Genomic DNA, 17,989 nt, shown 5'->3' on the forward strand with positions numbered 1-17,989 from the left:
GGAGGCATCTCCGCTGAGTGACACGTCACAAAAATCTGATTATATTATCACAGGCAAACTCTGTAAACCACCAACAGCACACTTCAAAGTGACATTAAATCCATCCACATTATAGATGGCAACATGGCACCCTGCTGCAAGTACCCGTCTCATACTCAATCCCCGTAACAGCAATGTGCTCTGTTAATTGTCCTTGAAGCGAGAACCCCCAGCTGCTCGCTCAGTGTAAGTCACTCCTGATGGACAGTAGCTGAATACCAAGAATGTGAATGTCACCGCTGTGCTGCGTTACACCGCATGATGTGTTTTTGCTGAATTTTGCAAGCGAAGAAGTTTATTGAACTTAAAGCCACGATGTGGCATTCTTGCTGCGGTATCAAAACACTGTGTTAGACAGCAGGTGCGTACTGACCCAGGTACAGTGAATGAAGGGTTGTAACGAACACAGTCTGGACTGATTGTGGCGGGGACTGTCCTTTTAGTACCAGCAGAAAAAACATGTTAAAAAATGCTGTAATCAGAAAAATCTACACAGAGTGGCTTCTGGCTCAAATGCATCAGGAGCTACAGCATTAGGGGGGGTGATTGGGATACATTAAAAGCACACCAACACCTGCTGAGACAAGTGCAAGAGTGAGAAATCTTAAGCTGTGACCAAATTGGATGCTGTTGTATGGACCTGTACTAGTTCTGACCACGTTTTTGAGCATGCAGTGCATCTATACTGACAGTAAGTAAACCGTGTGTATTTGAAAGTGGCAGCATGCATACTGATGTCCCAAGTTTTGAATACTGATGGGACAGCTTGAGGGGAATCTCAGAAAACAATCAATTAATTAAAGCAGTATTATGTAGAAATTGCCATTTTGTGTGATTTGGCGCCACCCACAGTTTCTGAAATTTCTATCTTTTGTTTATTGTTAATTTCCAAAAAGGTAGAATTTTTTGTTTGACTCTGGAACTTTAAATTTGGTAAATAAAGTGTAAACCTGCCTACTGTTCAAAAAGTCACCAGATTGAAGTCAAGCTGTTGTTGTAAAATAATCTTTTTAAGATCTGCTGATCTTTACAAATCCAGATGCAATAGTCTAACAATGTCATAGCCGTAGGTGCTGAATCGAATCATGACCTTAAAACCAAGAGTCAAACCAAAGTGTGGATTTGGAGAATAATGGCAGCCCTTGTTGTGAAGGAACTGGAAACAGTCTGGCTTCTGTGACCCAGTTTTGGCAACCAGCTGAAAAAAACCCACTCTCTATGTTCTGGCTTAATACTGTCCCTGCATGCACTCCCAGCATATATCACAGGACTTATCAACTCAATTTCCTGCCGACTGAGGAAACCTCTCAACGCCCGTTGCCACACATCAGTATGTGATGACAGAGTGGTAAAAACTAATACGTCAGCTGACAGCTGTTGGTGTAAAAACCATCTCCAGGGTCAAAATGCGAGCCCCATATTACGGTCTCTATGAAACCAGCCGCTCGTAACCTCCGCTGGCCTGAAGGTGCTGGTAAACTTAATAACAACAAATCTGTAACTAAGGACCGTGTGAACTTATGTGTGTGCTGGACGCTGGCATTCGTTTCCTGCTGAAGTTTGGCACGTTGCGTCTGTCAGCGCTGGATATGAGGCTAATGTGTCGAGTGAGATTTACAAGAGACATCAGAGCAGGTCTGCACGCTTTCGCAACAGCCATGGAGCCCGGTGGCTGAACTGAGCTGCAGCTACATGCCTAAATGCTAACTCAGCATTTAGAAAAGGACCTATCATGTGTATTTATGCGTAAAAAATCCGACATGAGGTAGTGCGACACGATGAAATCATACCCAGGGTGGGTGTAATGAATGTTCATTACCGTCAGACTGGGGGGAAGATTCTGGCAGGACTTGACAGGACATGACATTAGTCAGGAGAACAATGACGGTTGTTGTGTGTGAAGGGTACTTACTCCTTGGGTGGGTTGAGGTCTTCAGGTCTGGTCTCAAAAAACACTCGGACCTCCTCACACTGGGAGATGTAGACCGGCAGCTGAATGAGGGCCTGCAGACACAAAACGATAACAGGAAACCCAAGGTCATCACACATAATCACTTCAGTACACACAGGAGTCACCCGGAGGTTAATTATGGTGTTGATTGTGTGTCTGAGTCTCCAAAAACAAGCAATTACCGCATACAGTATGGAAGGGAGGCATGAAGCAACTTGTTCTCTGATGTTTATTTGTCAGACGTTTTTCCTGACAATTGAACTCAACTACCTGTGGACGATCGTCCCTCATGGAGGTTATACAGTTCACAGCTGTCTTTCCTTTCTCACAGAGAGGTGATGTTTTTGGTCACACACGTTCTCTGGATTTCTGGTTAATTACAAACATGTTGATGAAGGTTCTCAGTCATCCAGGTCACGGTAATTCTAAGTGCTGTATCGTAGGCGACTGGACTTGTTTCACTTTCCTGAAGACTGCTATCGTAAGTGCTCTCTAGTTTCTCACATTTTATCTTGTTTCTACTATTGATAGTCAAGAACGAGACATTCGGGCACAATGGCAGCGCCGTCGCTCCTGTTTGTCCTGACTCTGTTTGTGTTTCTGTGTACGAGCCACTATTATCTATGATCAGATCAGATCCGCCCCCTCCATTGACTCTTTATGGTCCAGGCTCAAAACTCACTGTTGTTCCCTCGTGTTCGAGGCTCCTTTCTGACCTGTGCCTTTGCGTACATGTTGTGTATTTGTGTCTGTGAGCTGTGTACCCAATGTTTACGTCTGTGTTTCTTGTATTTGTGTTTTCAGCCACCTACTGTCTGTACAGCACTTTGGCCAATGCGAGTCGTTTTCATTCATGAATAAATTAAGACTCGGCTTGACTAGTAATTGTATTATCCGCTGCTCTTCAATTTCAATCATGAAGAGCGAAAACCTCAACAGGTTCCGAACAAAAGCGCACGAGTAAAATTAGTCGTTTACGGTTCTCCTTTTGCAGCGTTCTTCAGTCACACCAGCTGGTTCTCAGCTCAGTTCATTGATCCGTCTCGCCTACCTTCCTCCCTAATCTTCTGCCTCTGTGGAGGATCAGTGGCAGCAGAGAGATGAGTCCTGACAACACTGCCGGAGATGAAAGACAAACAGCCACAGTCGTCTGTGTCTTTATTGGTGTGACCTCTCCCTCGCACACACTGCTAGTCATGTTATCACAGTCTCTGTCTCTTTTTGTTCTCTCCTGAGTCTGTTTTATCTGCTTCTTCTACCCTTTCGCCGCTGCCCTTTAGTGGACTGGTTGAAACAGATAATCACCTCAACGGCTTGATGCCCCGAACCAGAAGACAGAATAACGGACGCTAACGACCCCGTGGTGACTATCTCTCTTTTCGGCTCGGAGAGCTGGGCCATTCCTTCTCCTCACGCTGGCAGGCAAAGCTCAATGCCATCCATCAAGCTTCCTCTGCTGGCCTCTACCTCTGATTTTAATACTCCTAAGTGTTTCAGTTCAGTCCTTTAAGGGAGCAGAGTCTCTGTCTACCTCTCGCACTCTCTGACACACACTGATATAACGTCAGGGCTGACGGGCATGGAATGGGAGCCAAAGACCCGCCAAGGTGCCCTTGTCCCATGTGCCACATGGTCATAAGTATGATGGGGCGAGTAAGTTCATGCCAACAGCCTGTGTTGCAGGCGAGTGGGACTGCCGCCATGAACTATGAGTATAACTTGTGTTTTGCATGTGCGCCTACTTACATGTTTGTTGATTCATGGTACATATAATATCGCTCGATTATTATCCATCAACACGTCCTTCTAAACCTCACTTTTTACAGTAGCTCCGTCCACATCCTGAGACGCCGAAGCCAAGTGGCTGATTTACAAGTTTTTACTGGCGACCTCCAGAGGACTCCTCCCAATCTCTGGTCCTGCGGCCCAGGAGGCAGCGCTGCGCCTGAGGTCATAGTGCATCCGGAACAGGCCATCGTCTCCTTGAATTTATACCTCCCCTCGTGTCAGCCCGTGGCCCGTGCGCTCATTACAATTCTCCCCAGGGAGCAGACGGGAGGGAGGCTCAGGGTACATTACAGCAAATGGACTTTATGGGTGTTCTTTACAGCAGGCAGCATTAAGGTAATTGTGTGTGCCTGCTTGTGTGTGTGTGGGTCTGTGTGAGTGTGTGCACATGTGTGCTTCCTCCAAGGAAAAATTGGTAATGGAAATGAGAGATCTACTTGTGCATTCCAATACAGTACAATGCAGAGTGATTGTATCTGTGCACAGCAACAACCAAGAAGTTTCAAGATCTCATATTTTTACGTCGGTTACATCTCAAAAGAGCATCATTCACTAGAAACTGTCCATTTTGGAAAAAGGGCTGTGAATACGGACTGTTAGGAGCGTTTGCTATCAAACAAAGGCTGCTCTCCTCAGCTTTTGTTCTAATCAAACAGACTCTGATGCATTTCATCCAACCGTGTGTCATTATAGCTCAGCAGTCTCACACTTGGCTTTATCCAAACAATCCCCGATGTTTTTTTTCCCTTCTTTCTTTTCAATCCGACTGTGTTTCCTGACTCGAAGAAAAACACAAGACTTTACAACCAGGGAATTTCCATATGAGTCAGGTTAAAGCCTCAGCTGTGCAACAGAAGGGCTGACTCTGCTCTTCCCCGAGAAAAACATGAAGTCTCACCTTGTCAACCCGACTGCCTGCGGGGGCGGATAAAAATGCCACTTTGTTTTTGCTTACAGTCAAGTTCAGATCTGTTCCGGCGGTTACTGTAATACCCTGAATGCGCTGCCAACACTGCGTTCTGAGATCTGACCTGCCACGATGCTATCACAAGGCCGAGTGTTGTTTTGAATCGTTATCAGCCATGTGAGACGGACACTGTTGATGTTCGAGATGGCATCTCGCTCGCTGGCTGGCAAGATGTGTGACTTATCGCTGTCTGAATTTAGCAGCGCTACAGGATTGTTTTCATCTCCACTGTACATAATGCTCTCACATAATCTGAGGTATTTGATCCTCACATGTAACTGTAACTAAGTTCTTGCACGACATAACATCTTAAGAAGAAAACACCCCCCAGCCTTCAATCCTAAATAACTTTGACCAAACATGGATGTCCATCGAAGCCGATTCCACAATCCTCAACAGGTGAATGCAATTTTTCCGACGTTTCCACAATAACAACCCTGCCTGCAGCACAGCACTGGTGTGGCTGTTATTCCCCATAAATATCCACACCCACAGTCACGAAACCAACAACTCCAACCCCCCAAACTCTATAAACTACTTATTTTTCAGATAAGTGGTTAAAGATGTTGCCTACACCAGCTGTACATTCCTTTAACCCCAGACGACACTTGGTGGAGTAGCTGCACGGTCACCAGCCCCTCCTGCACTCAACATTGTTTATCATACATGTTTCTCTTCACTCCGAAGCCTCGCAGTTTGTTATTTTCATTCAGAAAGGAAGAATCGGGAACTAATTTGTATGGTGATGCTTCACGGAGAAGAGAAGGGATCCCGTGACAAAATAATAAAAGAAGGAACGAGTAAGGGCCAAGAAGTAACTTGTAAAAACATCCCCAGGTTTCCCCTCTCTCTCTCTCTCTCTCAGACACAGATGGAGGTGTGTATGGTTTTAGAGGCCCTGAGGCAAGCCTTTAAAATTTAACAAAAACACAACCTACAGGCTGTGGATGTGCTGACTGGAGCAAGCTCAGCAGCAGCGAGCTCTCCGCCTTTGGCACAACTCACTGCTGATAGTTACCACCACAACGTGAGATACAACAACAGCTCATCCTGCCTGGTATTTCTGAATACCAGAGCACTGTTTCACACCTAAACCATGTGACCTTGTGGGCAAGATATCCCTTTAGAGACATCTGATCACAAGCAGTAATCACCCCTGTTTGCAAAACAGACTCACTCCCTGGTTACTGCAGACAAACAGTGTCAGCCTAAATTAGAAAAATTGATTTTTGTTTTTATAAAACATTACGCTGAATTTACTTCAAGGGTGCAAAATGTTCTTCTTCTTGTTGCTAAGACGCTGAGCATCAATCACAATGTGCTCACGGAGGTTGCTGGGGTTACATTTCTGTCAAATTGTTGCAATTAGTCGCTAGCTATTGGCAGTTTTATGGTTGCAGTTCTGCTACACGGGAGACTCAGAATGTACAGTTACATTTTTTCACCCCTTTCTCCAGGCCGAGTGATTAATCTCTTTGGTAAAAAGCCATGTAATGGGCTGAATAATGCACAGGTTTTACATTATCTGCCTTAAGTGGAAAGAGCTGCTGTATTTCATAACGGTTTACTAGACACCACAAGCAGATTACGACATGCTGTTACACTCAAAAAGAAACTGGGAGTCCATTGTGTTTTTCTTCTGCCGCTGACAGCAACTCAACAGCATAAAGTACATTAATAAATTCTCTTGTCCGCAGGGATCACTGTGGTTTACTGTACATTTGGGAGATACAGTGACATCTTCGCATTTGGCTGCACAGAAACAGATTTTCTTCCTCATGCACTATTGATCCCTTGAGAGAAATTCTCCTTTAGTTTGACTCCTTTAGCAGCGAGCTCACAGTCAGCTGCAGAGCACCTGGGGAGCTTTTAGGACACCTCAGCAGGGTCGACACCTTCTGTCACCAAGGCTTGGCTCCGGGGAGTTTAGCATGGCACAAACCAGACAGTGTCAGTTTAGAAGGGCAATGGCATACAGCTGTTGCAGGAACAGCCCATAAATACAGCCTTTATGGAAATCTTGGAGTTTGCCCACGTGCTTAACTTTAATGAATATAACCGTGTGTTTGGATTTTTAACAACTACAGTGTCTGTGTGTCTGGAATAGCTAACAAATGAAGGGAATGACTTACAAATTGAGGACACACAGACATGTTGTGACAAGAAAAATCACAAGACAGAAATTAGATGGTCAGGTAGCTCAGCGTAATCCTACACGTTCTGAAAGAAACAGCGACTCGTGCTGCTCGTGCACACACAGAGGGCATGAAACGATTATTTTCCATTTCCCTGTTCATGACGAAGTTCATACAACGTGGGTGGGATACTTGTTTTCCTTTCCCACCAACCCACTGTACTTTCTGCTTTGATTTCAGCTCACTGTGCTGAAGATGTAAAAGCTCAGAGGTCAGTGTAGCTTTCCCGAACCACAAAAACATACGACCACAGCAGATCTCCGGGGATGCATTGGTCAATATACTCACCCTGCAGTACTCGTTGATGGGCCTTAGCCTTTTCATGGCCACATCTCTGATATGGCTCCTCCTAAACAGGATTTTCCCTGGAACAAAGCAGGAAAAACAGACTCAGAATCATAAAAGCCAAACTCATTATTTTCAGTCATTATTTGTGTCTGTTATGCACATAAAAGCAATGTCATCAAATAAAAAAACAAACACTGAATTGCTTTTTTCCATTTGGTTGACGCAATATCAAAATTAACCTTAAAAAGTAAGGGGTCCACTGAAGGACAATAAGGACACAGTGGCTAACACAAAAACGTTGTTCGGGAATTAGCATGCAGACACAATACAGTCAAGCCATCAATAACTCTGACAGCACAATAAGGTGGGTAAGGAGCTAGGTGAATAGCTGGCCTTTCCGAGTCATGAATAAATGATTTTGGGAAAGCAAATTATGTCTGCATGACAGCTTAAATGCTCCTTCACTGCTCTTATCTCCTGGCAAAAAATAACCCCAGGCACAGACGCACCGGGTCGCCATAACAATAACAAGAAACGGCTACAAATAGGCCTCTTAAAACACTCTTCTAACTTCGCGGTATGTCGAAACTTTCAGAGCCAGCATTTATTTTCTCCTTGTTTTAGCTGCTGAAGTTTCTCCAATAAATTCAGCGAGACCGCTCTAATGCAAACATATCAACCGGGCAGGAAGTCAAGGCTGAAACGAGAGCCCGAACACGAAAAGGGGACATGTTTTGAAAAAGTCACTGAATCAGCCCCATCAAGAGGTTAGAGTGTATCTAAAGCAGACTTGCTGAAACATGAATCTATCTCACATCTCACAGGGGATCACCCCCTACAGCTCCTCCATGTTTTCCATGTTACTAAAAATGTACTTCCTTAACTGAAAGCAGCTTAAAACCACAATCGTTTGTTCTGTTTGTGTGAGTGAGTGTTGGCTTATCGATGGCTGCTTGTGATCATCAGCGTCTGAATAAGAATACTTATGTGTTGTGTTTCTGCTGATCTTGTGATAAAGACTGGAGAATATAAAGATACATCAAGGGAAAGAGCTCAAAATACCTCAGATTTCTCACATCTTACACAAGAACCACAACCACCAACAATCCACCTCTGCACTCTATCGAACCGCAGCAACCTACTGTACTAGTTACTTGAGTGCGTGACAAAAACAAAAGAAAAGACGAAGAGAAACAACACATGTTCACAAACTTTCGCTTTATAGTTTCACTTTCTCTTTATAAAAATACCATTAGAGAGGGAAGCTAGAGTAATTATCTCGACAACAGACATTCGTGGTTCCCAGGGGATGAATCCTACCAACTTCGGTGACGTCCTGACTTTTCATCAGGTGTGAATTTAAGTGGAGCGTGTTGACAACTACTGGATGGATTCCCATGACATTTGGAACAGATATTCAAGGTCCTCAGAGGTTGAATAGATACGATTTCCACTTAGATGGTGAAATATCCCAACATCAGCAGTCTTGAGATTTTTGGAGTGAAAAGTCAAACTATTGGATGGGCAGCTAACATCACCAAGGTTAAAGATTATCAGATACCTTTAACTCTGCCAACACCTCTTTAACACTTACACTAAGGCTCAAAAACTATCATCCAGATTACAATTTGTCACAACAAGCCTTACAGCCTCCACAGAGCTGCTCACATTTACGTAGATGATGACATTTCTAACTCTTCCACATCCAGCAACAACAAAAGAATGAAGGACGTAGGAAAAAAGTGTGCATGGTCTGATGAGCCCTCATTCTCACCACATGTGTGCAGAAGAGAACAGCATAGTGATACACAAGGAATGATATCAGATAAAGGATTAACTAGATGAAGAATGAGAGAAAACATTCCAAGTCTTTATGGTTTTGGCAATATCTTGCCAAAGCAGCCAAAAGGACACATCGTCTGGAAAACTAAAGAGATTTGAAAGTCAACCCCTGGATACGTACATCTCCTTCTCCTCCTCCTCCTCCTCCTCCTCCCTCCCTCAGTCTGTTTCTTCCTCTCCACCCCTCGTCACTCCTCAAACAGAGAGCTTTCTTGACGTTTTTCCAAAGCTCTCAGGGGTCAGGAGAGAAGCACTGACTCAACACTGCCCACTCTGTATGCACGGCAGCTCATGGGTGCAGCCGGCTTGTTTAGGGAAGGGAGGAGGAAGAGGGGGGAGAAATGCTGCAGCCTTTGAGCCACGGCTGAGGCAGGGTAGACTTTATGGCAAATCTCAGAGCCAGCTTTGACCAGGGGTATCAAACAACTTTTGTTTCCTGGGGAGAGTGCGGGAGGTAGATGGCGAGCAGAGACAGATAGAGATGGGAACACAGAGAGTCCTTGTTACACACCTCACACACAGAAAGCTGTTCTCAGTGCTCACCTCTTAATCACTGGGCTCAGCACACATGAATTCCTCCTGTTTTTTCACCCTACTTTGGCTCTTTTGAGGATTTTTGAGTAGCTAAAACCTTTACATAACACCAAACTGTAGACTTAAAACATGGACTCTGGTCAGACTTAAATCTTAAAGACTTGAGTTGTGCACTGTTGATTGCACGGATACCTGACGTCCTAAAGACTTGACAGAAACATTTAAGTTTTGGTAAGATAGTTGATTTTTAAGTCTCTGGCGCCTCTGGATGGTGGCCGACCCAACCTACAATCCCAAAGCGTCAGTATTTGATGAGTTGGGAATAAGGGCGCACTCACACTGGGCAATCCGTACCGTGCCCAAGCGCGTGTCAAACACTTGCTTGGCTCTGGCATGGTTTGAAGAGGTGTGCTTCGGCATGGTACGGTTGCTCATGCACGAGCACAAGCACGGGTATGCAACGTGGACACATATGTACAAGAGGTAACCATGCTCAGGCCCATTTGGAGCTGGGGCAATGTGAGTGTAGGCCAGCAGGGGGACTGGGGAGGAGGGACAATCCTGTTTTGGCATGGTACGGAGCAACTGGGCCAGGTGTGAGTGTGCCCTAAGACTCAAAAATCAACAGTAGCTTTAAGTTGTGGCTTGGCGTGACTTGGACTTGTCTTGAATGACTTGACATCTGATCACTATCACTTGCGTTGCTTTAAAAACTTGCTTTTACAAGACTTTAAACTGACTATTAAGAAACGGGACTTGGCTTGGTCTTGTACTTGTAAGTCACAATACAATGCTCAATTAATTGAGACAAATCAAAGTCAACTGTCAAGTTTTATAACAGCAAGTCTTAAGTCACTTCTCAGGTCTTTTACCGACAATTCCCAAGTCAACTCTCAGGCAATACAAGACAAGTTGTGAGACTTGACTTGAGACCTGCTGTTACAAAACTTAACAACTGCCTTGAACTTCTCTTGAATAACTTAAGACTTGCTACTGCAAGAGCTGAAACTTGACTTGAGCCTTGTTATCAAACTTGAGACTTGACTGTGTGTGTTGTAATTACTGCGTTCTTGGGTAAAACGCTGACTAAGGGCAGACACAACTTCATAAGCTAACAAAAGACAGGTTTGCTACTGGTACACCACATTCAAGTAGACAAGAGCAGTGATTGCTTTCCCCTGCAGACGAGAGAGGAACGTGATATGAATCAGGCATAAGCAACAAGGTCGTTCTAACCATTTGGTCATTTTGTGATTTTCAGTGCTTCACACAGGACCGACTGGGACTGTGGGATCCCCAGAAAGTCAGAGTAACTGAAATAGCATGTATGATATCCATCATTAAGAGGAAAAGGGCAGAAAGTCAACCCTTATTACAAATTCATATCCTACTTCTGGGATCCAAGTTGACATAGGAGTATCACCTCTTTTATCATGCAGGGGCCCTAAAGAAACAGACCCACATTCCATCTTGGGTTTTGACTCGTAGCTTAACAACCCCAACTTCAGATGATTCATCAAAAGCATATCAGCTCTTTTTTCAAAGGCTGACCTGCTGACACTGCCTTGAAAAGCATCGCTCAGGGCTCTGGAGGAAACGGATCAAGTTTATCACTTCTATCTAAATGTCATGTACGAACATATCAAAGGAAAAGCGCCGTAAGAGGTACTGAGAAGACAGATGGCCTACAGGTACTCTGTACACAATCTTGAGATAGCAAAAGAGTGCACCTTCTGTATAAAAAAAAGATTAAGGGTTGGATTTAAATGGCTAAGATTTGGAATTGTTGGAACTTCAAAGGTTGAACGTCTTTTGGCCAAGCTTTTGGTGTGCACACCTGGCAAAGATGCAGCACAAATTCTGCACTAATACACACACATGCAGACAAGCCACTTTGCTGATGTGGAGATACCAAATAAGTAAAAACAGCTCGGGGCCTTGAACAAACCAAACCAAGTAGGGAAAACCACTTCCGTGTCTTGTTATGATGGCCTCAGCCCACAGTCCAGACTTCTGCTCTGTGAGGCGAGTCTTTTTTTTTTCCTTGGCTGACAGGAAAATTCTTCTGCAAATCAGGCAAATGTTAGCTTAGGATCCATCTCAGAGAGGTGTATGACCTGATCCAGGATCTAGGACTAGTAATGGTCATTCTCTTAAACCTCAAATTATGCAGGCGCTGAGCAAATGTTTGCTAACGCCATTGTGCCACAAAAGCAAACAGTTCCACAGTGGCATTCGTAGAGGGTGCCATTTAGAGTCCAATTCTTTTTCTTTCTTTAACCATTGGCGTCTGCGTTGGGGACTTAGTGGCTTCATCTGGGGCATTTCGATGGTTATTTTCTCAAACAGAGAACCAGAGGAAGTCTCTATCAAACACCCAGAGCTTCATTTGAGGACAGGAAGAAAAAGCTAAGATCCTTGATGGGAAGAAGACAAAAATCTTAGAGAAAATCTAGAATTTCAGGGTGAAATGTTAAAAACAGGAAGAAGCAGACAGAGTGTAGATAGATGAGGATTTGTAATAGTATCCATCAGTGTGACTTTATGCAGGGATAGTATGAAAAGCAGTGTTTTTCTATCTCTCTTCCCCCTTCCCCTCCTCCTACTCAGAGTTCATCAAACAGCCCGAGTGTGCGTGTGCTTTTGTGTGTGTATTCTCTCAATGAGTTCCAGACCTGCGAGGCCACGGAAAGAGAAAAAAAAAATCCTATCCCCCACTCGTCCCAAGCTTGGTAGGGGAGATGTGGGTGGGGTCTTAGGGTGAGGCTTTCTTCCCGACTCTCATAAAGGATTACTTTCAGCAAGATCTAAATCTCAAACTGTTTCAAAAGTTGGTCACACACCCAGAGCCCATATTCCAAACAAACTTCGTTGCCATTGTGCTTGTGGGAAAGTACTGGAAACTGAAAAGAAGAGAGCATCATTTTGGCCAGTCAGGTTTTACATAAGATGATGATTCAGCCAGGACAATCATGTGGCTGAGCCACGAAAACAGCTCATAATGAATGGCACGCATTATAACCTTTTTATTTTATGATCAGGTAGGTGTTTAATGTTTCACCCAAAGGCTCCAACGCTGATGTGTTTAATTTTTTAATAGGTCTATGGGCTACATGCTTAAAGATCAGCTGAGTCGGCTGAACACGTACGAGTAGACGGATAAACATAATCTGTCTTCGTTCACAGAAACAGTGTGGTTAAGACCAATTAAGGTTGGAGCTGATTGTTCTGGTTGGTTCCTTTTTGTGCAAAATAATATGCTTTCCTCCAGTTCATCACATCCATCACTGAGTCATTACTGTCCACATTTCAACCCAAGGAGTGCCAATGTTTCTGATGGACAAGTCAAGGGGAGCCAGAATGAGTTACAGACACAACAATACAGTGAGGTGGGAATTCAAGTGATAATCAATGAGGTCACTGTTCTTTGTGTTTTGCTAATTTCATAAAATAATGAAAAATGCCAATCACAGTTTCTGAAATCGAAGATGTTTGTTTTATTTATCCAACAAATAGTCCAAAACCCGAAAGGGACCCAGACCTATATCCAAATAAATTGGAGAAAGTGGCAAATCCTCAAGGAACTTTTTGCCATTTTTTGTTGATGTGTCTCAACTGAATATCAAACACGTTCTTCCCCTTTTCCTTCCAAACAAGCCACAGTTGTGTGTGTGCTGTGTGTGCATGTGTGTGAAAGGGCCTTGGGGACAGCGTGTGTTTAACTCTTACCTGGCAGGAAAGGAATGATCCTGCGCTTAGGGTCCTTCTGGCCTCCTTCCACCGGGAATTTATCCAGCAATTCCATCTGAAACCCAACAATTAATTACAACTTATTAGCACGCAAAGCATTTACACTCATACATACACTTCTCATTACACGCAGCAGGATAGCTGAGGCGTAAGAGGAAGGGTTCACATTTTTATTTTTTTACAAATCAGCAGTTCCTACAAGGAATTCGGCCAATAAAGTAAGGCCTGCCAGTGATTAGGAATGTCCTGAGCAGATGGTATGGTTTTTCCCCTCTACTTCTATGCTGCTGCAGCAAAGGGGGCTGTTAGCAGTAAGGCACCACTGACATAGTGGAACATTTCTGTTCCCATCATTTTCAAAGGCCAGAGAGCAGTGGCTTCTTATATTGGTTATGCGTTTTCTCTTGATTATTCCTTTTTTTCCCCATTACAACTAATGCTGTCACCAGAGTTAGTTTTTTGTTTTACTTCAACAGGCCTTTTCTCCCTCCATCACATTGTACACAGGCGATGTTTTATAATTTAGGCCCCCAGTGAGTCCTTTGTTCATGATTTTAACATATAATCATTCATATATTTGTAGCAGTCCAATTGTTTGACTTGCATTGGCATTTGTTCATTATATCCAAAAGAGGCATTTGTTCATTTATGGGTTTATTTACAGTGGGCATTCCCCTGGTTTTACATGTTTTTTTGTTTATTTGTATGTAGGTTGGGCTGGCCTGTAAGGAATTTACAGCCAGTACTGCCACATATTCACATAGATTCTTTCAATATATGTAAATATATTTTTTGTGCTTGTGCATGTCCTCCATACAGCTGGGCTCAATAAAATGGCACCTGGCCATATTGACCAGTGAAGTCTAGGCGCACTCTTTCTTCCTCTGGTGCATTTTTCTGACAGTGGATCTGCACATCATCTTCCCATATGGATCTTTGTATGGGGCTCTTGAGGTAAAAACCACATTAAACGTCCAACCAAAAGTTTTGCGGTTAGGAAGGAAAATACTTGACTTAATTAAAAAAATTGTGAAAGGAGTGTATGAGACTATTTCTTTGATGCTGCACTCAAATGACTGAATCCAATACTTCAAAAACAGAGAGAGGTCTTTCACATTCCAAGGCTAATTTTATTTCACTACAAGAAAACAATGTTAAGCGGAATCAAGTAAGTCCTTCATGGCTCTGCAGAGCCAGCCAAAGTTTGACTGAATGAAATACAAGAAAACCCCATTTTGTGATTTCATAGCCAATTTATCATGTCATATCAGAACACCAAGACATGGTGTCAATGGTTTCATTGTCAGCAAGTGAGTGACCAATGGGCAAATGTCCCATATACAGACTTCCTCATTTGAAGGTACTCCAACAGGGCCATCACATAATGAAAGTGATATCATTTCTGACTATGTTCTGTTCAATGTCAACCTGATAAAAACATTTTGAGGGTCAAAACAAATTGGCTCGCCAAATATCTAAAGAGGAATGTTTTTCATTCCCTCCACTGTTAAATATCTCAGTACCTTCACTGATATGAGAGACGACTAATTTCTTAAATATGCAGGACTGGCAATACCAAAACAGGAATGTTTACCCTCAATGGCTACATGTCAGATCTCACAGTGTGTTTTCATGCATAATTTCTGGGCTCAGATCAACAAAAATACAAACTTTTGATGTGTTGTGCAAGGAAGACTTTGCATTCGGTTTTGTGATCCCCCTCATCGTGTATTTAATAATGACAAGTGTGCATCTCGCTCTCAACATGAAACATAAATGAATCAATTTATTATTATATAACAAAAAACACTTTGAACATAAACCGTTGTACCAGTGATCGGCCTCCTCCGAGCCGCCTACTCTTGAATCTAATTTTATACGTGTGAATCACCGGGCAGAAGATGTGTGTTGTAGGATGCTGCTTTTTATCGGCACACCTGACATTACTGATGTGAGTTTTGATTTATTATTGAAGTTCATAGTCTTGAGTCTGTTCACAATATTTACTTGATAATACTATCAAATGTTTTCTTGCTATATCTTCACCAGTGCAATCATGTCGTTTCTACAGCGACTTTTCCAACAACAGAAGTTAAGTAAAGCTGTCACAAAATGCCCTCTGGTAAATTTGAAGGAAACAATAACTTGGATTGAGCCAAAACTAACAAAGGGAGCCGGGGGAAAGTGTAATATGAGGTGAGGTGATGGAGAGGTTATGGGAAAAGCAGAGACTTGTGCCAAATAGAATTTTGTATTACTTTCTATACCCTGCCTCAGTCGAGCCAGGCGCCAAAGGGGTGTTGCTGCCATAAAACAATGAGTGGCATAATGTTTAAACAGCCTCACATCACTTAAGTAGATAGAGCCTGATACTTTTCTATTTTGAGGAAAGCGCAGAGGCAGTAACTTTTTGATAGTCTGCCCTCCTGCCACTGTGATCCTTACTAAGACAATTGGCCTTTGTTTTGTTTCTACTTCACTTTTTCTTCACTAACTCGTTCTGCTTCTAAATGTCCATTGTCATAGTTTGACCATTTCATGCAAAAGCCTCATTACATACGCTAACCCTAACCCAAATAATCTGAATGAGAAAGACATGTGTATAACCAAATAATCAAACAAATAATCAAACAACATCCTTAGCTTTTATACCTGGCAGACATGGACTTTGGCATTAAGTGCATCTCAGAAAACTGGTGTTTAATGGTTATATTTTATCTTATATCCTATGACGCCAATGAACAGACCAGATATGGTCGCACTCAAATGACTTCTCACTGGCTCTGAGCACTCAAGCTTAGCATCATAAAGCTGAAGCCACAACAAAGATTTCCTCCGTTTAAACAACAAGCAATGAAAAGAGGGTCAGACGAGTGAGCAATGAACCCTCTTTGTATACAAAATCAAGACGAGGAAAGGGGCGAGCCATTCCACTTTAGTCTTACATACAGCAGAAGGCAAAGAAGGAGATCACAGGAGCGCTGAGGGCTTCCGAGTCAAATGCTTCATCATCATTTACACATTACCACCTTAAGAGAGGCAGCATAGGCAAAGAGACAGGCAGACAGAAAGAGACGAACACAGAAGAGCCAATACCCCACACACTGTAATTGTTCCCATGTGTCTGACTGTGAGTGCAGACACACCCAGTCTCTGTGTCTACTCCAAACCTTGTATCTACTCTGTAATCAGAGCCACTCCAACAAGAAAAGGCATCTGGAGAGAGTAAAGATGTCTCTTCAAAATACCAGTTACATCATGCACCCGACATCAAATATTCATGCTCTACAGGCAGGAGGATGACAAGCCAAGGCGGCACACAGTCAGTCAATCTCCACATGACTCTCCAAGTCTATGAAGTATGTTATTGTAATCTGTATCCTGCCGAGTTCACTTCAATTAGAAGGAAACTGATGCCACGTTAGTACTTTATAGATTGAATAACAGCATTATAGTCTATGAACTCATCACTTCTGGATATGTGCTGTAATAATTTCTGTCAGACTATTAAAAACTCTGTCAAAAGTTCAACTTATACCATAATCAGCCACTTTTTCACAACTGATTTACGTGAAATTATCACTCAAGGACTCATTCACCAAAGCCTTAAGGGGAGACAGTGCTATTATTTTAAACAATGCCAGAGTTCTCGCATTAAAACAGCAAAAAATGGCAAGAGTCTAGACAATTTGAACACAAAAATGTGTTTACAGCACAGCGTCTTAACTGTGCTGTGCGGTGTCAAAGTTGATATTGCCACTAGTAATGAAAAAGAAAAAAAAAAAACAGACTTTCCTTTGTCACATAACCAGTCTGTTTATATGCCCTGTAATGTCATAAACTCTTAAACACTGCTACTTTCATTTACCAATTTTTTGCTGATTCAGACACTAACGTAACCGTTCAAGGGGCTACAATTTGTCTAGTCCATATCCGCTTTAAACACATCATCAGCCTGCAAATAAAGGCCTAATAAAGAAGATCTGAGGCGCCCGAGACTCTCTTGAATGAGAGTATAAAAGGACAGGGAACAATGGCTGCTCTCTCTGCAACATGCCTATCTCAGTCGACCTCAGGTCCTTTGACTGTCCGCTGTACATTCATGCTTGAGGTCATATTTAACCCTTTGCAGGCGACCAGACTGTTACCGAAACACCCCACAACAAGCCTGAGCTGTAAATCCACTTAGGAAAGCAGAAAGAATGAGGAAGTCACCCACTGTCTGTCAGTGTTAACAGTTGAACACACTATATTGCATGATGCCAAGGGCTTATCATCAACTGTAATAGCTCTGGAAATAAATGGGAGGTTATCTTGATTAAATAATATCCTGGCCAGTTTTTTGGGTAGATATTAAATACAATTCAATCAAACTGCCAATGACTGCTTTCCTTGTTTCCACAGAAATAGATGAGGATGAGCTCAATGTCAACTTGTCATCCCTGAACAGAGTAAGCAGGTATAGATGATGAATCGATGTATAGATGGATAATAACATCTACCTTTACTATACACAAGTGTGCCCCCGTTTCTCTTACTTTGATTAATACTGGTTGCCTGGTTAGTATTCTATGCTGGTGTTAGCAAAATAGTAACAACCAAGGCATATTTCTGGGGATTCATTCACCATGATAT

The 17,989-nt window shown here is 42.9% G+C and overlaps 1 protein-coding gene across 3 annotated transcripts in view; it reads right to left on the bottom strand.

Moving 5' to 3' along the window:
• Positions 1-17,989, bottom strand: part of sh3pxd2b (SH3 and PX domains 2B) — a 39,501-nt gene that overhangs the window by 12,067 nt on the left and 9,445 nt on the right. For all 3 annotated transcript variants that reach the window (XM_084372877.1, XM_084372875.1, XM_084372876.1), the window contains exons 3-5: positions 13,334-13,409; positions 7,229-7,305; positions 1,952-2,043 (exon numbers count right to left, since the gene is read on the bottom strand). In XM_084372877.1, the coding sequence (XP_084229003.1) occupies positions 1,952-2,043; positions 7,229-7,305; positions 13,334-13,409 (245 nt within the window). The remainder of the gene's footprint in view (positions 1-1,951; positions 2,044-7,228; positions 7,306-13,333; positions 13,410-17,989) is intronic.

Source organism: Pagrus pagrus (assembly GCF_965226575.1).
Source record: "Pagrus pagrus genome assembly, chromosome: 14".
In the NCBI taxonomy this organism is placed as follows: domain Eukaryota; kingdom Metazoa; phylum Chordata; class Actinopteri; order Spariformes; family Sparidae; genus Pagrus; species Pagrus pagrus.